At 29.0% G+C, this 22,920-nt stretch overlaps 1 protein-coding gene across 1 annotated transcript; it reads left to right on the top strand.

Annotated features, from left to right (window-relative positions):
• Window positions 1-1,673: 1,673 nt before the first annotated feature.
• Window positions 1,674-22,920, top strand: LOC112603522 (protein cueball). The gene is made up of 7 exons (XM_025352128.1): window positions 1,674-2,294; window positions 13,356-13,571; window positions 13,673-13,865; window positions 15,418-15,871; window positions 17,713-18,149; window positions 21,181-21,493; window positions 22,346-22,920. The coding sequence occupies exons 1-7, from the start codon at window positions 2,225-2,227 to the stop codon at window positions 22,478-22,480; spliced, it is 1,818 nt and encodes a 605-aa protein (XP_025207913.1). The 5' UTR covers window positions 1,674-2,224; the 3' UTR covers window positions 22,481-22,920.

Consider the following 22,920-nt stretch of genomic DNA (forward strand, 5'->3'; position numbering starts at 1 on the left):
GCTATGTTGTATGTATGTAAGACAGAGATAACACATGCGGGTGTAGAGTTCTCTTAAGACCAGTACCTTGAAAACAAACTAGTTCAGCTCATCCAAGACCACTTTTTTTTATAAAAAGATCATTTTTATTTGGTTTCTATACCAAATAACTAATAAGCATTCCAGGAAACGATAATTGTGACATGATGGCTAATAAAGCAGTTTCATCCACAACGACTACCATAGCTTTATGACTACATAGTACATACTATCATAAATAAAATTGTAAGTAAATATATAATAAACGAAACACAATAATTTATAACACTAACTTATAACAGTTTGTAAGTAATCTAACGAAATTAGAATACGAAATTAGTAGCTTAAAGTCCAAGTTGGTGTAAAATTATCCCACACCAGGATAAACAAACTATAATATTAATGATTTAGTGCAAACATCAAGCACATTTCATTTTAGGTAACGTTTTAGTAATTCGCTATGATTTTATAAAAAAAAGTTGTGACTAAAAAGTAAATCGTTCACCCACCGCCTATTAAAAAATTGAAATAAATGAAAATATTTTTTATGTAAGTGTGAAGTTGTTGTGAGCTTAACAATTTACCGAGTATCGAACAAAATTAAATAGAACACTGATTTATAGCAGAAAAATACAGTCGAGGTCTATCAATATTATAAATTAGTGGCTATCTTTTAAAAACAAGACAGTAAAAAAAGGTAGGTAATATTTAAAAAAAAAAAAAAAATGCAAATTTACCCAACAAATTAGTAAGAGATAATATTAAACACGTATAATGATAAAATTAAATACCAACCATAATCGGGATTTACCATTACCGAATACAAAAAATTGTAATGTTATCGTTGCATTTTTGATCGAATATTAACATAATTTAGTGACTCGGCATCGTAATCTAAGCGATAGTAGTAATAATAGTTTTAATAATTATTCAACTATCCCAAAAATTTGAATGTGCGGGCACATAACACATATTATTCTATACTGCACATATTTTGTATGAAAATGAAACGTTCGCGAATAGCGCACGTGCTCCAGTACCGGCGGCAATACGCGTGTCGTTGACCGTCGTTAAAAAAAAACCCGCGAACAGGTTGACCATCTGATGGAGGGGGCCCGTGCTGACGGCGACGACGTTGCGATGTGGGTGGATATCGCATGATAAGCGGGGTATCGGGGTCGTGGATTTGTCGTAGGATTTTTGAAAAAGCTCTGGTGGATGGGTCGGTCGGTAAAGTTGTGACGAAGGTTGGGTTGGGCGTTACGGACACACGGTAGAGTACACCAGAGCGTCCAGAGCTTAAAATGCATCTGATTTCAGGGGACACAGTCATTAATTTAACTGTTACCTTTGAACTTTGACGGATTTCTATCGCGAAAAAAACCTGTGGCTTGTAACTTCCAAAATCCCCCCTCTTTTGTGCTGCACATTAATATTATATTTTATAATATGATAGCACTTTGGGTACACATTTGTCATTCGGAGAACACAGTATTTGAACCCCCGGGGAGTAGAAACACGCTTTAACGTTTAATTACACCGATATCGATAAAATATAATTCGGAAAACAATCGGCAGCCGACGGTTGAAAAGAAACTCGTTCGGCGCGCGCACGTCAAGTCGTCGTGGCGCCGCCTGAACAGAATTGCGTCGCGCGGTTCGGTCACTCGGCACAGTCGGCACCGTCTAACCGTCTCGCCCGGTCGCACGCACACACGCTCAGACCAGTCGACGAATCTCACTGTACACGCGCGCGCGCGCACACCATTCGCTCGCCGACGGAGAACATATTAATAGCTCGACCGATCAGTCCGTGGCCACTGCGTTCAGCCGCCACTCGCTCAGTATATCGCCGCCGTCGTCCGCCGCATCCCGGAGGAGCGCGTGTCGAACGCACGCGGCAATTTCAAATGTTCCGTAATTTTTTCCAAGCTCTCCCCTGTCACATTTAACGCGACACCGCGTCCTCCACGGTTATTTATAGTCCATATTTTTATATTTCGTACGCACTATTATTATTATTGCTATTTTATTGATTGTAATGAATAATAATTAATTTTTTACCACCGACATACTAATTAAACGTAATATAATTAATAATATTTTTATAACTCAACTGTGAAAAACGCTTCGTCGACAATACATTATCGTATAACGAAGTATTGTATAATTTGTCGTACACACCAGCTGCCTAAGCGTACACGCGATGAATTTCCTAAAGTGTACATTTGCATTTGTATTGGTCGTTTTGGCCACTGACACGGTTCGAGCATGGGGTAAGTCAATGATACAATAATATTATTAGTTATTACGATTATAAAAAACAACGACACATTATAATTATTATGCATACATCTTATTAAATCGGCTGTCTTTGATAATGAACAATACTCGTGCTATTTTAAAGTATTTATAGTATATTTTATAATCAATGACAACGTCGAGTATTGACGGCTCGGCTCGGTCGCATGCGGAATATTGCGTAATATACGTTATTGATATTATAACGGATACGTTGCTCGGATGTAATATCCTCTGATCATGAAATCGTTAATAAGCATAACGATTACAATTTACAATATACATGTGCGTACTACATTCGCACCAGTAGACGTACACGCGTGTAGATAATGTATGCGTAAATTATTTTTGCCTACAGAATTATTTTTTTTTTTGCACGTGATCGGCCATAGACCGAACGCCGGTCGTCACGTACGCCACACTGTCGGCGCTCATGACCTTTCCCTATTTCCCGACTGCGACGGCTGCCGGATTCTTTTTCACTTCGCTTCTTCTTCTTCTTCTTCTTCGGTGCTTCGGTCACATCTACTTCCTCCCTCCGCCTCGCGCGCCTACCGTTCGCCGCCGAGTGGCGTACGTGACGAACTGCACGTACACCACACGGTTTTTCACTCACCCCGCACCCCTCCTCACCAACCCCCCGAACCGTTTGCCTACGCCGCCGCCGCTCCCACCCTCTGGAACAATAAACGTCGCATATAATAAATATTAAGCGGCGGCGCCGTCGACCCCGCGCACTTCAGATTATGTAGGATTATCGACATGAATATTACACAATACCTACCACTAATTATGACGCGTATTATTGAAAATTTTACAATCTTTAGATGATGACATTGGTCTGTTAAGCTGAAAATAATAATATTAACATCCGAATCATTAAAATATGTTGTTTTCTTATTATATTATTATTTAATAATGATACTTGTATAAAACATTGGTTTTTTTCCGCCGTCTAGATTATTTGTATTTAATAGAATGATGGATGCAGTTGTTGTGTTATAAAACTAGTTAATTTGTTTATGTTATGCGTGACGATTTTTTTTCGCAACAACAGACCAAAAGTTTAACTAATGACGTTTTACCCCTACTCCCGTTTTCAATCGGTTACCTGTCGAAACACGTTTATTTATTTATCACGCCGATACCCATTAAATAATAATATTACAATATAATATTATATATTATATTATACTGTTCGATTGTCAGATAGGTTGAATGATAGCATCATATTCACAGCGCTTATTTTCTGCGTGATTTTAGCATTTAACTGTCCCACTACTAATAACTTAAGTTTAACACTACTTTTTTTTCGTTGGCCGAGAAATATATGACGAATGAGTGTAAATCGTCGGTTACTTTTGTCATGCGTTTTCGATATGCGGTGTCTACGAAAAATTCGTTACACAGGTAAACTCTTTTTGTAATGTCCTCTTCAAACAAACATTTACACTTGCGGTTTTTTGCGTTTTTTCCAATTTGTTCATCTTTGAGGTATTTGTTAGATAAGCAGTTATAGGAGTATATATTAAGATTTTTTAGAAAAGTGTTGTATAGTTAAGTCAATATTGCCCACCTAACAAAAATAATGTTTTCGTATATTTTAAGCAGTTTTATACCTATCAGCCAAAAGTCATCAAAATAATCATTAGTGGTTGATAAATATAACGATTTCCCGATTGTAGTACAACTATTGAAAAAAAAACAACGAAAGTCCAATGTGAGCTTATTGATTGATATAAGATATATTTCTTGTCCTACTATACTTGTTTGCATTTTTTAAAAATTATTCGTTGACGCTCAGTTGTTCTATTAAGATGTTATTTAATTAATTTTATGTTTAATCACTAGGATATTTTGAAATTCATTAAGTATAACAAGTTCGTTGAATTAAATATATAGGTATTAAACTAATTATTTTGATTTAAAGATACTAATATAAAAGCTAGTTGCTGTCAAAAAAATAAATAAATAAATAAATAAAAATAAGAAAACGAGTTTGCTTATAATATTGTAACAATTTAATAAATTCTTTTTTTTCAAGTTGTTTACTTGTAATTAATAATAATAATAAACAAATAATTGAATTATTATTTATATATTTTATTTATGTTATAATATATTAGGTATACAAAATTAATTACTGAAATATATACATTTAGTCATATGTTTATGTATGATAGTATTTACCATATTATTTGCTCACATTGTAATTTGTAAGTATCAGTTTTAAAGTGTTTTAACAAAAGCGTAAATTACATAGTACGTCTATTTTCTATAGATTGTAAACACGTGAAACCTATTTAAGTTATTATAGTAACTGCCTAAAGTTAAATCGTTAATTTAAATATCATTATGTAAATACGTTGTAGAGCAATAAACAGTTCGATTAAATTTTAATTTTTCTTACTGCTGATAAATTAATTTCTATTATTGGTGTAATGCCAATTACACTATAGAGAAAAAGAAATTTTCCATAATTCAAAAGTATTTGTGCAAATATATTTTACTGTTTATCTTATTAAAAATCGATGTAAAAATATTGTAATTAATTTCGAGTACAGTTCTTTCTAACTTAAAGTTTTATATTTTATAAATTTTGAAATAATATTAGTAAAATAGTGAAGAAATTTAGTCTATATTGTTGTATAGTATATCTGCAGTAAAAAAAAAAAAAATGTCTTGAAGATGTTTGTGTTAGATGAATGAGCGAAATAACGTAAAAAGTCTTGGTGACTTGTAATATTAATAATCCAGAAATAATGTCGTGTCACAATGAATGTATAGGTAAATGACCATTGACCGGTGTATGAAAATTTGGGCCGTTAGACTTTTTTTTAGTCCAGCTTTAAACCAATGTAAAAATTACCTGCGAAAATTCGGATCCCGAATACGTTATTCTTTTTGCAGAAAACGAAAACGCTGAATATTGAGTATATTATGTAATATTTTATGCAGTGGACACTGGATTCATTTTATAGAACGGTGGCGCGGGCATTCGTTCATTAATTATTATAGCTGGTGCAATTACTATGTTATCGTGTAATAGTGTCTGTTTCTGATACCGTCTATTACTTAAATATTATGAGTATGGTTCCAAATAATTTCAATTATCCTAGATGGCTAGAATTACACGTATTACGTTAATGTGCGGAATGTAGATTCTTGTGTTTAAGAGCAAAGTACTCTTTAGTACAATTTACGCGGTTGGGAGCAGAAATTTAGGATAGTGTTGTAACACTTATAACTAATTTTTTAACTTAAAATCAACGATTCACGAATTGCATTTTAATATTTTTATAATTGATTTTCGGCTTACTAATTATTACTTAGCACTATTTAATTGCTTTGTACAAGAGGGATGTCTTTCATTTAATTTTTCATGTCACTGGAGTAACAACAATTTAAAGAAATCTTATTACTGTATATTATAAAATTAATATACTGTATTTTTATAATATAAAACTAGTTAATAATATATTATTGTTTAATTGAATTACAACTCTATAAATACTAAAGGTACTTTAAGTATTGATAAAACTGTACTATGAAAAACAATTTGTTTTTTTTTTTAATGGAAATAAAGTAGTGACCTACTTTGGGCAGGTCAAAATAAAATATTTTTAAATACCCTTTAATGGCTTTAATATTGTATTATTAATATAGATAATTTATTAAATTCTTGTATCTTGATATAGAACGGTTAAGATTAGATATAATTTGCCAAGGTAATAAAATATTGTATAATGTACCAACTAGTGTAACAACTAACCTAATACCTACATAATTTCATGAAAATGTTAGAAAATATCATAGATAAGTACCAAAAATTAGAATTATTTAGACACTAGTATTATACTAGTAAAAAAGATCAAAGAACTATTAAATCCTATCGTTGTATAATTTATTTATAGAAATTTGAAATGTAAATTGAATTATTGTTTAATATTATAGTAAGTAATTAAAAGCATTTTGATAACGTATTACCTAAGTATACATAATATAATATAGTTCATAGAAAAAACATTATTATATTCTTCAGTTTTTAATATTTTCAAATTATTTAATTTCAAACATTTTTAATTTCGCTTTGGAATTATTGATTTTTTTCAAATGTATTCATCGAGATATTCATATAATTAAATACAAATAATGATTGATAATATATTATTTTTTTTCAAATAACTTAATAAATAATAATGTATCAATAACTTGTTTTTGTCTGGAAAGGTGATAATGAATTACCTATTCATTATAATTTTTTAAACCGAACTTTCGCTTATCGTGTATACCTACTTACTAGAAAATTGTAGTATAAACAAAACACTTAAGGACTAGTTAATAATAATATGATACGAGTATGTATTATTATAATTCATTATCATATGTCACAGTTTTTTTTTTTAATAGTTTCAATTAACGATTGAATGTATTTATTAATCTAACCTCTTATGATATTAAAAGTAATTGTTGTGATTTAAGAAAATTGTACTTATTAATACGGTATTTATCAGAAATTGTTTCGGTAAGTCTAAAAAGAATTGATATTTATTCAATTCAAAACCAATATGCAAATAGTTTTCTTAAAAAATAATGGTTTTATTTATTCAGTTTTTTTTATTGAAACACGGGATTGAAACGTAACCAGCTTATTAATAATACGCTTCTAATAAGTAATTAATAAATATTTATTTAAATCAAGGCCAATAATGATATTTATTCTTTTTATTTAAAATAATTAAATAATATTTTAAAAATGTTAAGTTAAACTGGAGTTAATTGTTTTAATTTAGTCTATATCATTTATTTGCGATATAAAATAATTTTGTTTTTAACCAACTACGAAATATTTTAAATAGTTATAAGTTATAACGTTAAGATTTTAATTGGTGGTTTAATTGGTTTTAATTTACAACATTTTAACAATCATTTAATTCTGTTCATTTTAAAATCTTAATAATATTGTAGAAAGTATATTACTTTATATAGTTAGATTAGGTTATGTTAAATAATATTTAAAAGAAAACATCAAAATTATTCTATTATGCTAAAACAACGTATATATATATTATACAATATGTATTTCCTTGTATTTTAGCATATCTTTCAAATGTTATTTAAAGCTTATATAACAGTTTAATTTTTCCAATTCACATTTGTACGTTTTTCTTGTGTGTCTATTTAGTACAACTTGATAAATACCAAACTATCATATCATAAAGTAATTCACCATGAATATTAATACCGGTTTTGTACACATTTTACGTATATCAAAACATTTTTTATTCAATAATTAATTTTCAAGGTACCTAAATTATATGGTTTTTCGTATACTTATTAGTTATTATATTAATCAAACTGTTGATTATTTTAGTTTCAGTAGTATTGTATTCAAGGAAATAGTTCATAATATTGTCTGAAGTATTTTACAGTTAGATGCCCAAAAGTGGTCATTGGAAGCCGGATATTGCGCTAGAACAATATAAAATCACTAAGTATTGAACGGATATATTATAATGATTAAAAGTTTATAATGGCTAATAGCTGATGTCTACACTACTCTATAATATTTTGTTGAAAAATACTGTTAATAATGATTCAATTCAAAGTTCGCATAATGTAAAAAAAATAATTAGTGTTTTATACATTAGCAATTATTGTATTTACTATACATATTAATAGTTTTTATACTTATTTTTATCCAAGATATTTTTACTAAGTACTGTATTATCTATCTAAATTCTTTGAAATAATGTTAATTGTAAAAAGAAAAATTATAAATGAGCTTTATATTAATACTAAGCAAAAAATTAAAATATTGATAGTTTTAAGAACATATTTTATTTTAACTGACTCGTTTTCGAGGTAATTGTTATTTAATTAAAAAGGGGGATCATTTGTATGCATACTACTACAAGACGTTGCAATTTTTCTTGTGTGTACGCAGGCCCATATTTAAGGGAGGGCTTAGAGGGGCAATTGCCCTTGTTGGAAGTATTAAAATTATTTTTAGAGACAGCTAAATATTGAAATGGTTAAAAATGTAAAACTTATTTGTAGCTCATTTTACCTAATAAGTATAATAATACAAAAATATAATATAAAATATAATAATATAATTAGTATAATACAGCAATAACTATAATAATATAATTACACCAAAGTAGATTTTGAATGTACCTACCCAATAAAGTTTTTACTCGTTATCAACTCGAAATTGTATGTTGCCCCTGTCGGCAATTTTTGTAAATACGGGTGTGTGTGTACGTGTCGTTGATATCTAATTTAATTTCGGATTGCTGGATTGCGTATGATATTTTAGTTACAGAGATAATTAAAAATATTTTAAATTTATAGATTGTATAATTTTTTTAGTAAGGAGATATAATTATTCTTACGCACATACTGAGTCTGACACCCAGACAAGTTGTACAGATATACTATTTCTTCATATCTTAAACGGTTTAATTTTTATCAATTAACACTAAATAGAATAATTTTGAAAATTTCTTTGGTAATATAGCTAGTACATATTTTATGTTGCTACATTATAATTTAATAAAAATATGCATAAATGTATTTATGAATATTATCACTATAATAATACAGCTCGTATCTATCAATCCATTGTAATATGCATAAAATGAATATTAGGTTATGAACTTTGAGTTACGTAGTACAAACATTTTGAAATTTTTGAATAATCACAATTCAACCGATCAATTACATTCATAGATATAATAAATGTAATCAATTTTTATTCATAATGTTTTCAAAGTAATTAACAAATAACATTTTTAATATCTTATAAAATAAATATTATTATATTATATACTATGTATATGTTTTTAAAATATAAAGTGTATAAATACAAGAAAATATTTAGTGTTATTTATATCTCTAATTTTTGAATTACCGTATAGGCTATAGTCTTCATTTTTAATAATAAATTGAACAAATATTATAGTAATTAATTATTTATAATAATCAATAGCTCTATTATTATTGTTATTAAAATGGTAATTAAGATTTATATTAACATTGGTAAATTAGGTTATTAGTGACGTGTATACATGTTTACTTCATAGTGTTTTTTTTTTTTTTTGTATTGTTTTTATTACTATTTGCATAATGACATGAATTTATACGGTGTAGTGTATTGAGAATGCATTTTATTTTCAAATCTGAACATCGATAGATATGTTGCTCAATGATTATTGCATTGCTTTTATTTTAATTCAATTTTGTTATCGACACTTAAGTACCATAATAATATAATACAATTTGTTACTATGACACGTGATTGAATATTCAGGTGTTAATTGAAGAGCTTAGCTCTAGCTACAATGCTACACTATTCAAAGTATTCGGTATTGACGTTAAAAATAGATGATGGTTGGCTACTGCACTGCTGCTTTGTACCCACTGTAGATCAAGCTAGGATTGTTTTTAACTGTACATTTTTGGCTGACATAGGTATAATTCATCCATAGTCTAAATAAAATTATGTAAATTGTAGTTTGGCAGATCTAATGAAAATGAAACAACCATTATTCAGATACTAAATAGCTTATTTTATTGCTAGGTGATATTAAGTATTAAAATTTTGTTTATTATGGGATTCAATAACATTAATACATAATTAGACTACTTATAATTATATGTAATAACTTGCGAGAAAGTAAAATAAATGAGCAAAAATAGTATTTAAAAACTTTTATTTTAAAGTAATATTGCGTAAATCAACGAAAAATATTTATAATATTATGATGGTCTTAATTATTTTAATAATGTTAACAAATATTGAAATATGAAATAATATAATTATTTTTATACTACGGTTAAAATATTCTGAAATATAAGAAATGCATTATAATTTAAAATAATATATAAATTAAAACTTTAATATTGTGATGAAAACAATTAACTGCCGAATTGGATCAAATGGTCAATATAAAGTATAAACTTTCTACGTATCTACATTTTAAATATTTTAATTTATCTTGTCATGATAACAATATGTCATTTTTTATGGTAGGTACCTAAACAATTACAATAAACGTGATATTCTTAATTATATAGCTAGGTTTGAATGATCGCCAATTATAAAATTAGAGGTTATTAATTTAAAAGATAATACGTTAATATACTTTATATTATTATTAATAATAATCAATTTAGAATACATTATATTATTTGAAAAGAAATTTTGCATAATATATAATAAAAAAAAAAAAAAAAAAAATGACGATTAATAAATTATATTGAACTTTGTTGATTATTAAATAAGATGTATTTAGTTTGTATTAATAAAACAATACTGTCATTTTTTGTACAATTTCAAACAAATTATAGAAATTGTAAGACAGTACTTGGTTGTTTATGATAAATGATAATTAATTATTCTATTTAGTAATTTATGTAAATATAAATAACTGAAACGTTATCTTTGTAGATGTTTAGTAAGTGTTTACCTACTGAATTAATAATATATATATTTTGTCATTGATATATTAACAATATTATCTCTGCAGCGAGCTTTTTTTAATTATTAAATTTACTTAAATGGGTTTTTTCTTATAATCTGGAATTTTACATTTTTATCATTTCAAAAACAATTGTTTACTCGTATTTAATTTTTTTCTAAAAAAAAAAAATGGTATTTCATTAGTGTTGACATTAATAGATAGGTATAAATAAAGTTTAATGATCAAATAACAATTATTTATAACATCAAATTGATTTGAATTTCACGTGTACATTAATATGATGAAATTATATTTTATTGTGTCAGATAATATGTTTAAGATATCAGTAAAAAGTACCTATAGCGTTGAAATACAATTTATTATCTTACATTTTCATTGATTTACCTAACCATAATTTTTAACACATATCTATATTATAGTATTCATATTGGACTGAAGTGAAATTTAAGTTTTTATTCCTTAAGACTTTATTGACTATTCAACTACCATTTAATTTTGTCATTATTTTATCAAAAGCGTATGTAAAGTAGTAAGCGTAACTTCCCACTGTTTTTGTAACATACAGTAGTTAGATATTTACCTTTTTATTGTAATTTATTTTAATTATACGTATATCATTTCGTAGAAAATTATAATATAATTATAAAAACAAAGTTATATGAGTTAAATAAAATATAGATACTAGATAGTGGTTATGTGAGGGTACATAATATCAATTTTAATATGCAAATCATTAAATTTGCTACTTATTAAATCACAATATAATAAATAATGTCCTGTCCATGAGTGTATAATATTATTAAAAAATTACAAAATACTTTAAAATTAATTGTATTTATAGTTAATTAACCACATAAATTGATGATGGATTATAATTACACATTAAAATCTTTAATCGAAAATTATTTATTTGTATACTCGTACATGTTAAGAAAATCTATGTAATAATTGCAAAATCACAATAATACATTGATACATCGAGATGGCAGTTTTTATTCACACTATCAACTAGGTACTCGATAATTGTACTGATATTTTTAAAACTTTTCAACTAAATAACAACTATTAAAAATTATTCAATTTATATTATACATCGTGGAAACTTCTATTAAATTTAATATACAATATTGATTATAACAATATTCAACTTATAATCTTATATTATAACCAATTGATTACAGTCAAATTACTTTTTGTGATGTTTAAACTTTTTTTTGTTATACAATTTATTTTTTTGGTCAATTGTTTTTATACCGAATGTTTAAATAGTTATTTGAATAATAGAGGAAATCAATGGACAAGTTCAAGGTGAAAAATCTGCAGGTATTAAAATAAATTGATAGATAGGTATGATGTTAAATGATATTATCTTCAATTCGCAACAATTGAAAATAGTAATTTCTGGTACTTTCAGTTCACATTCCAGGAAATAAGCTTTAAGACTAATGATATGGATAGTCTGCCCTTGGGTCAATGTATCTCCTCCACATCTGTATATAGATATATTGATAAAATATAATTAATTCCCGAACCAAACAGTTTAAAACCCGGAGTTGTATCTTTCAAACTTGTCATTTTAATTATTGTATATCGGTTTTTTTGTTACCTTGTTTCATGTAGATGACCTTGTAATTAAAATTGAGGTCAATGTTGACATAGAATCTATATTAAAAATGTAGGTATATTATCTACCTAAATATATGTTTTTATCTATACCAGTTCAAAAGGGATGATGTAAGAGTTAGTTTCTTTTAAAATAGGTTTAAATTTATTTAAATATTAGATATCTATATTGCTAAATATGTACAGATAATTAGGTATATAAACTAATCTATTGAATAGTTAAATAACTACCTCCATATCAACTATTATTCAAAGAAAAATTTGAATAAAAAATAGTTCAAACTTGTATAAAATTACATTGCATTTCTGTAATCCTTGAAGATATAATTTTTTGCTAATTTAAATTCAAAAAGGTTTATATTTAAAGTTGAGCGAAGTCGAACGTATTTGTTTCTTTTAATTATTGAATACGTTATACACTTATACATCATTCATATATGACGTTCAATGTTATTATCAATATGTATATTTAATATACTTTTGGTATTTATTTTTTTCTAAAATTATTTTTACAAATTTTTGTATGACTATATTTTAAGAGTAATTCAAAATAAGAATAGAATGATTCAACTAAAAATATACTTTATTGGAGGAAAAAAGAAGAAAACATAATTATATAATCGTAAAAAAGAGCATATTTTTCATTCATAGTGAAAGTTATAGCGTGTATCTTAATATACCGGAATATTACTTATATACTCGCGCGTTTTGTATAAATTTTATTTTTATAATATATATATATGCGTAGTATAATAATAACAAAACAAAAATATTTGCTTATAATATGAAATCTTAATTAAACAATAATGTTTTAGGAGTAATGTTATTTTAGTTGTGTAATTTTTTTTTTTTAGCTCCGAGTATAAAACTATTACAGCTCAACGATTAAAAGTTGTGTAATTATTTTTGTATTTTGGTTTGTAGATTTAGGCGTGGTAACTCCTACTCAGATTCAATTCTTTACAAAAAATGTCGTGGAGAATACAGCAGCCGATAAGTTGAAAAACATGGGTGCCATTGCGTATGATCCTATTAAAAAAGACGTATACGTCAGCGACGCCAATCAGAAAGCCGGAAGTATATTCCGGTTTAAGACTACCGGTGATACAGCGTACACCATCATCGAACCCGTCGTTGCTAGTAAGTATATTGCGGATTTCGGCTGTCACAGCTACTAAAATTTTTACTCTTGTAAATTATAATATATATATATATATATATGTTCTGATTTTTTCCCTCAGAACAAAACGTTACCGTACTGGGTATGGTGTTTGACGAACGTACGTCCACTTTGTACTGGACTACCGGCAACGGGCTAACCATCAACTATGTTCATGTACCAGAAAATTTGACTAAGGTTCCGCTCACAGGAAACGTCTTGTTCAGGTTCAAGGATGCAATACCCCAGGGTATCGCTATCGATACGTGTCGAGGGTGAGTTACTAATTTTTAATGATTTTTATCAATTGCTTCAAAGTTGTAATATACGAATTGGTATATTTAATTGATTTGATCTGGTGTTTTCAGTTTTATAAACGCATATAATAAATGTAGATATAATATTTATGCGTATGACTTAATTAAACTATCGTTTAAGCAGAGTGACGGTTTCATATTAGAAACCAATTCTGAACAGCCAACTAAAAACGTATTTATATCGAATGCCATTTGTCATAAGTCATAACTAAATTATCCAAAATCAAAATGTCATGAATATTATTCACTCAATTTATATGTACATATATCTATAGGTATATTATACTTAATTTTATTCGAATTTACCTATTGATTTATTGTATAAATTATTATGGTTTTTAGTATTATTTTATTATAACCTAATTTAAATTATACAATGTAACATAAATATTATTATAATTATTTTCTTTTTACACTGATGACATTTTATTAATTTGAATTAATTTTATCAATTTTGATTGTAAACGTAAATTGTATAACTTAAGCTGAAATATAATTTAAATTAATGGTATACTTAAATAATGAGAGATTTAATGAAAATACAGATAGGTTACTATAATGGTAATGAGTAGTATTGATCACTTTACTTTGATAACCTTCACGCTAGCCAGTGACGGACGACGCATTACTTTAGCGAACAGATTATACATAAATATATTATGAACTTCATAATATTACAAATTTACGATACTAAAATGTTCAATAATTTTCATTTAATTGAAGTGTTTTATTTTGTATTTAAAGAAGCAACTTATAGTTCACAAAGTTAAATAACTTGTATAAAAAAAAAAATTGTTTAAGTGGGTAGTTGATCCCGATCCCGATTATTTATTAATATTTTTTCTCCGCAATAGTCTAATATTGATAAGATATTTTAAATTCTAAATATTTGTAATAAATTATATTTTTATATCGAAAAGATATAACATTCATCTTTATGTATTCAAATTACTTAAACTCAAAACCAATATATTCAATAGAATATATTATGAACTTGCCTTGTTTCTGGCTTAAACGTTCTTCTTATTTTAAATTAAAAATAAACTTTTATTACCAATACAAATAAATAATTAATTATTTAATATTATTTGATAAAATATTCAGTACAACCAACATAATAATGAATTTCGATGCAAAAACTATGTATGTCTGGACATACCAAAATGTTGTACTGAACTCTACGTCCTTTCTCCACCAAGAATCTACGTTAAAACAGTATACATTATCAGTACTTGTTACAGATTAATTCTTATTTCAATCGATACAATTTTTAAAATTAGCGTTTTTCTTAGCAAATGTTTTACAATTTACATTTGTGGCTAATTTTTCCCAGGCTCATCTCATTAAGCAACGAAATTAAGAAACTATAAGCTAAACTTGAATCTATGGTCTTCGACGATGTAACTTTAATAAGTTTAGATGATTGATCACTATCCTTCACACACATAAAGAATCTCACAAAACCATTTAAAAAACATTGTAATAGGCAATACGCTTTTCCGTGTTTTAGATATTTGTACTGGACGAACTGTAATCATTTAAACGCAACCATCGAACGGTCGCGCCTGAACGGGTCAGACCGACAAATCGTGGTGCACGAAAACCTATTTCAACCGTTGGGCATCGCAGTTGACGTGGAACGCAACTTGATCTACTGGAGCGATGAGCACGAGGGTCTATACTATAGCATCGAGAGCAGCAATCCGGATGGCAGTTCCCGAAGGAAGCTCATTCACGGCACTCATCACCAGCCGTTCTCCATAGCGATAGATTATCAGGACATCTACTGGAGCGATTGGATCAATAATGCTGTATGGACAATGCCCAAGGACTCGTTTCAGGGTGGCGTGCAGCCGACGTTAGTCGCCAAGTACGAGATGATCAACACGCCCATGGGACTGATAACGCCCACCGGCAACACTACTATGATCAACAATACATATTGCGCGATGCACAGATCAAAAGTACGTTTCACATTGATTTTTCATCTACTCTCATTCTTCGATTCTTCCCACTCACTGACCAAACTCGTTCCCTCAGCCGAAATCGATGTGTCCTTTGATGATGTCTTCAAACAGACTTTGTACTGTTTTTCTGTCTAATTTGCATATACCGTGGACACTTTGTTCAGTGGAAATAAATTGGTAATAATTGATTGCAGAAATATATTCTGAAAGATAAGATTAGATAAGATTAGATTAGAGTTTTGAATACCTACTTTTGAATCTGAATTACATAATTTTTTTTAAATTTATCTTTTTAGTATTTTAGTCGTTCACAGCTATGAATGCGGTACATATATGTTTTCGTAAATTTTTATTCTTTAATTCGGTATTTTTATGTTTATAAGTATTCGAGATTAGTGTCGGTTTTAGATTACCTCAATAAAACATTAAATAATACATTAAACGAATCGGATGTTAACTAGACATCGATAACGCACATAGCTTGCTTATAATCAATTGTGTCGGTTATCGATCCTTGCTCCCTATGTACTAGATTATGACTACAACTCATATGCGCACATTAACCTTTTTTACTACTCGTTTGCGCATAATTTGCATAATTTTTAACAGTAGAAATCTTTTTTCAAAGAAATTTAACTACCTACGTATAGAGTGTACGTAATTTGCGTACGTATCTCCAAATTTTTGAATTGGTCATTAGCAGGGCTGTGCATTTAACGCACTAAAAAGTATTAAATGTATGCATGTATTTTGCATTAGGACAGGCAAAATATATACTAAAAAATAAAAATAAACCATGCAAATGCATTAAATTCACAGAACTGGTCATTATTAATAGTGGAAAATTATTAAACTCTACAACGTTTTTCTTCACCTTTTATAAAGCTTAAGACATACTGTGTAATCATGTTCTGGTATCATATAGACTGGTGAGTTTAAAAATGCTGTTTGAGTTATTTTATTTAGCATAGTTTCCTAATGATTAAAAAAATAAATAATTTTAATTATAATCACAATAATTTTTTTACAACTAATGAACTCAGTCCTTAAAATACTATATATTAAAAAATAAGTTCAAATAGTACATAGTTATTAGGTATATTATAATGGTTAGCGTTTGCATTAAATATGTTAAAATGTCAATTTTTTTAGATTTATAATCAGAGCATATTTTTTTCATATAATTTTGTTTTTCTAATATTTCATTTTTACTGGTAGGTATTTTCTTTATTATTTTTTTTATTGAATTAATTTTTAAATCAGTATCGACTTGAATTTCCATTAAAATTTGAAGTTTTAGATTATTAATAAAGCAATAAAGATTAAAACTTGTTTCACACCACTCATGTATTGGCAAGCTTAGTAATCGCGATTATTATAACATTTATAACGTATTATTACTGCTAAGTGACAACTGATGAGGAACTATGATTGAAAATAATCGTAATAGTTTAAGATACCCTGTACACTCAAAACTGTACCTACAAATAGGTTTTCATTTTTCATTATTTTGTGCGCAAACGAGTGTCAACCCTAGATTATGTTTTAAGACAGGACACTACGTGTTGTCACTGTCTCTTACACACGGGTAGCATGGCAAAACTACGTACAGAATTCTTACTACGGTTTATTCATGGTCAATATTATTGAGAAAATTTACATATTATTGTATTCGTAGCAGATAATATATAATTAAATGAGTCCAAGCGTAAGGTTTATTTCATGTGTTTTTTTTTTTTTAAATAAAATGTAAATATTTTTTTATTTAAATACATTATTTTTCAAATCAACGCAATAATAACAATAATAACAATATTTTCGTTGGTTTGTTTGCGCAGGACATCGCAGTGACAACGACGGAACTGACGCCGGAACTGATCCCGTACGAGGTGCTGAAGAACATCTGCAAGAACAAGGGCGTGTTGCACGCCAACGGGACGTGCACGTGCGCCCCGGGATTCGAGGGCGAATACTGCCAGACGGGCGTGTGCGACGGTTACTGCGTGTTCGGTACGTGCACGCTGTCGGATGCGGGGCAGCCGACGTGCCAGTGCTCGGAGACCAGCTACGGCGACCGGTGCGACAAGCAACTGTGCGCAGGCCGCTGCCAAAACGGGGGCGATTGTCGGATGGACTCGTCGGGCAACCCACATTGCGAGTGTCCGGTCGGGTACGCGGGCGACGCGTGCGAGTACAAGGCGTCCTGGCTGAACGAGGTGTGCTCGGTGTACTGTCAGCACGTCATAGCCAAACAACAACAGTTTTCCGTCTGCAGGTGACTGACAAAGATTATATTTTACTAGTCGACCGATTTGTTAACTGCGTATCGAACAAAAAATAGACATTCGAACACTCGCGGACACCGCGTCGTGTATGGATTTGTACAAATTTGTGCTTTGCCGCTTTGGTATATGGTACAATGCGCTTAGACGTATATGCTTACATAATATATTTCTTTTTTAACGCCGACCGGTGGGTTGTCTGTCATCGATTTTGATCGGTTTTTGAGTTTCGAGGAAAAAAACGCTCTTGTATTCTACCTGCGTATTGATTGATAATATTAATGTTACGATTTACGAGTATTCGTTTAATTGCGATTTCGAATAAAAATCTAAATTTTATTTTAACTTTAGGTTCTCCTCGATTTTTTTCATCGACAATTGATACTTTTAATCACGTAACTTTTGTACGACAAAGCGGTGTATAAAACTATTTGCTCAGTATTTTTAGAAAATAATTCTGTTTCCGGTTATACGTGGGATTCTTAGAAATATATTTTTTTACTCAAGAAATTGTGCATTATCTGCTACTTCAAAGTATGGGAAAAAATAAATTTTCAATCACCAACATTTTACCGAAATAATGATGATGGTTTACGTTAAATATTTGATTAACACTCGATCCGTATAGTATATTTCATAGCAGTTTTAAAATATTACAAAATCACTTAACATGTAGGTATTTATTAATTTATTTCGCTCTGCTTTATCTGAATACATTAAACGTACATATATCAATATTCAATAACTCTGTCGTAAAGTATTCGCGAGTTTGGATTCGTATAAGGTCATCTATAGGGTGGTATAGTGTCTGGTCAAACTGTTGATAACTATGATTTACCTATTATGTTTAATAACTATTATACGAATTCATGATACAAATATCTATTTGTGTTTATTATACACGACGAATCTACGTACAAATGGCGCAATAGTGATAATTCTATACCTTTTCTATGTAAGATCTCAAAGAACAATTAATTATTATTGCAAAATATTATGTGTATACGTACCTACCCGGAAAGTATACATAATCTATATAAACTTATTCTGCTTTAGGATACCTGAATTACCGTCGTCGAGGGGCCTCGATTTGTTATTTCAGTGTATCTAGTACTGCACACATATATTATATTATGCGTGTTACATTTATCATAATATTATAGAATAAAATATATAGATCTATAACATGCTACACTTTCACGATATTATTGTGTTGTGACGGCGACTGCCTTGAAATCAGCAAAATCGTAGTCTCTTACGTACAATGATCTAATATCTATTCACTTACGTATATATGCATGTATTTATGTCTATTAAACGCGATACAACTCTCATCTAATTTTTTCAGTAGTCTTGGCTACTTACGGATTAATTGGTAAACGTCTCAATTTATTATGTACCGCGGTTTATATACCGTTTATACCAAACAATAAATTAGCCCTAAAATTAATAAGATATTAAACATCACGAGGAACACTCTGAAAACGTACATATTATATTTTTAATTTATTTCATGTATTATACGATTAATATAAACATTTATGGACAATGTAATTTTTCTTATTCATAAATACCAGTTACAGAATATTGTACTCGTATATATTATTGCGTTGTAGGGCTTTCCCATACATTATTTCACTTGATGGAGTTGTACACTTGAACCTATGGCGTTAAAATTTCGGTGCAATAAACAGTGAAAATAATGACTATATCATTACGCTAAATGTAATAATAAATATATATATATATATGTGTGTGTGTACTAGTCTCTTTACTCATTCATTTGTTCGTAATTTAAATATGTATGTCTTGTAATAATGTTTCGCCGCCGCCACTAGTGTTTTGTTACGGATTATTTGGAAATACCCAAAAGATGTATGACGTAGGTGCCTACTACTTATATCCGCTTATTATAAATCCAGTAAGCGTGTGTTTTCAATAATTCATAAAAACAACGTCAAAACCGCTCTCAAAAGTGAACAGAACTACTAAATGTATCTCTTAAATACATAAGGTTAAGTATATAGGTACATTTTGTATTGGCTGTTTGCCCCGGATCCTTGCATGTATGTTCAATGTTCATTTAAATAACATATTGAACCAGTGGTTTAAAAAGCACTTGCACGATCTATGTACATACTATTATGTATTATATATTCTAAATTTGTAACCTGTTGAACTTATGTTGTATATGCAATGATAAGGCTGTTTTTTAGACCCGAAGACGCAGTTTAATCGATTTTCATGTAATATTTAATTCCTATATAGACACATTTATTGAAATATTGAATACTTTAATATATCTAGTTTCAAACTTAATAATTTATTTTTATGAACCTATATATTATTATATATTATATGTGTGTAGATAGCATAATTGATACGGAATTCTTGCTTAAACGATTTGAAAGTGATAAATGGTAATAATAAACTGTCAAACATTTGTTTTGCATTATTGTGCAATTACACCGTTTTATTAAATTTATTTATCTCACTTAAAGATTTCATATTGTGTTTATAAAGGAAGGGGGTTGCAAAAACTCGGGATTTATCCTAAGGCCTATTTTTATGTGTAATACGAAATCCGTTACATATAGTGTACTTGTGTAGGCAACACAAAGTTATTAGGTGAGTGTAACGACTATGTAATTTGCAACACTTTTATATGATCATATAAATAATATTTGATGTTTTATCGTTGGCTGTGACAATAATTTATCAGTTATGGACTTGTTTTATACTTCAGTTATTCGGTAATTTGTTATCAATTATATGTATATGTATGGTATTAAATGTTTAAACATTTTAATGAGTCTACGTAAAGGTTAAGAATCATAATATGTATATTCATTTTTATCAAAATAAGAAAGATGAAATTTCCCCCACATATGTATTTGTTTGCTGTGTGTTTGTATGTGGATTAAAAAAAAAAAAATGGCTATTAGGTATAACATACCGACTCATCAATATTTGGCCATAATGGTTTTTGACATCCCACGATAATGATTGTAAATTGTTTTTCAGGTGCGAAGAGTACAGGCAGCAGTTTGATTACTCGGAAATGGCTATGCTCAATCATTCGGACATTTCACCGTGCAAGCTCAGCAAGAGCGTGGTGGCCGTGATCGCCATACTCACGGTGTTCGTTGCCAGCCTTAGCACCATAACCATAGTGCTGGCCAGGAAAGTACGGTTGCTGGGCCGCCGACCCAGGATCAAGAAGCGCATTGTGGTAAACAAGAGCATCACGCCGTTGACGTGTCGGCCGCCACAACAGGAAAACCAACAGTGCGAGATAACTATCGAGAACTGTTGTAACATGAACATTTGTGAAACGGTAAGCTAAACGGGCAGTTGGTGTCTTGAAAACTTAATAACGATCTGTTATAATTTATCATATGTGTTCCCGATCTTTGCGCAAATTCATATTACACTTTATTTAAAATAATTCCGATTAAATATGTCGAAGTTTCGTAATACTTAGATTCACTAGTCAATTTTGGTATTTTTAAAGTTTTTTTGTGAATTTAAGTAAAAATTAATCAAAGTTTCTTATTTTTAAGAAATTGTGTAAATATTACATATTTTATTAACATTAAATGAAATAATTTAAATTTTGCTCAAAGTTAACTTAAGATTTTTACTGTAACGGTCAACGGGTTATAAAACTATTTCAAGCATAAAATTATCGAACGGCTGTCTGGATAAATTTATTATTAACTTATTAATTCATACTGTATTAATTGAAATAAATTATGTTTATTTAAAATATCACCATGCAATTAATTTGTACATATTTAAAAACTATTTTATTTTCTTGTATTTTTATGGATAAAGTAATTTTATTATAAACATACACATATTACTTGTATTTCACTGTGGATCATAGGCGGATATTTGATTAGATTTTAGGGGGGGGGCTTAAATCTTTCTTTGCATTGCTGCAAAATAGGTACCTAATTAATACTTAAATATATGTACAATAATTTCCGCCTATGTTGTGGATGTATACTCCTTGCATATTTTTGAAATTTCGTGGACATGTAATATATTCTACAATGATATACGTTTGCGTAAAAATGGGCACTACAATCACTGTAATATTATATTATTACTTATTATTATTAATAATAAGTAATTAAAAATTATTAAGTTAAAAATATGTTTGAAATTAAATTTTTGTTTTTAGCCATGTTTCGAACCGGATTTTCGGTCACCCAAGATGGGAGGTCTGTTGTCGTTGAGCAAGTCGAAAAAAGAAGACAAAGCGAATTTGTTGAGTAATACAGACATGTCGAGTGAAGACGAAAAACCGTTGTATTGATATAGTCTGGTGTAAAATGTAAATGTAATTGATTCGTTTTTACCAATGTTTTTACTTAAGGGGCTGTATAGGTATAATGCGTTGTGCATTGTTGTTGTTGTCGTTGTTGTTGTAGTTGGACAAATTTGTGATATTCTATATTGTTCCAAGCCATTCGGTTTCCAATTTTTTTACGATTTAAACTGTCAAAGAGAGTGTCGTTTAGAGCATTACTATTATTTATTTGTAGAAAGTATTTACAGGAAAAGCTTGATTTTTATACCAAATATTTTTTTATTGAAACGTATCGTGTGTTTGCGAAAATTATGTACTTACTGCAAGTACGGTTTTTATAGTTCCATAGTACGATACGCGTTTGACTCTAAATGCATGTACCGCTCTTTATTCTTTCCAATCATGCAGCCCCCCTCCCCCAAATCCATATGATTCTATTATTATTA

The sequence above is a fragment of the Melanaphis sacchari genome, unplaced genomic scaffold, assembly GCF_002803265.2.
Source record: "Melanaphis sacchari strain LSU unplaced genomic scaffold, SCAv2.0 Contig10_pilon_pilon, whole genome shotgun sequence".
Lineage (NCBI taxonomy): Eukaryota > Metazoa > Arthropoda > Insecta > Hemiptera > Aphididae > Melanaphis > Melanaphis sacchari.

Excerpts from the sequence above, each read along its gene's own strand:
- LOC112603522 (XM_025352128.1), top strand. The coding sequence starts at position 2,225 with ATGAATTTCCTAAAGTGTACATTTGCATTTGTATTGGTCGTTTTGGCC. Across the intron at positions 13,572-13,672 it reads CATCGAACCCGTCGTTGCTA|AACAAAACGTTACCGTACTG; the intron begins GTAAGTATATTG and ends TTTTTCCCTCAG. Across the intron at positions 21,494-22,345 it reads ACATGAACATTTGTGAAACG|CCATGTTTCGAACCGGATTT; the intron begins GTAAGCTAAACG and ends TTTTGTTTTTAG.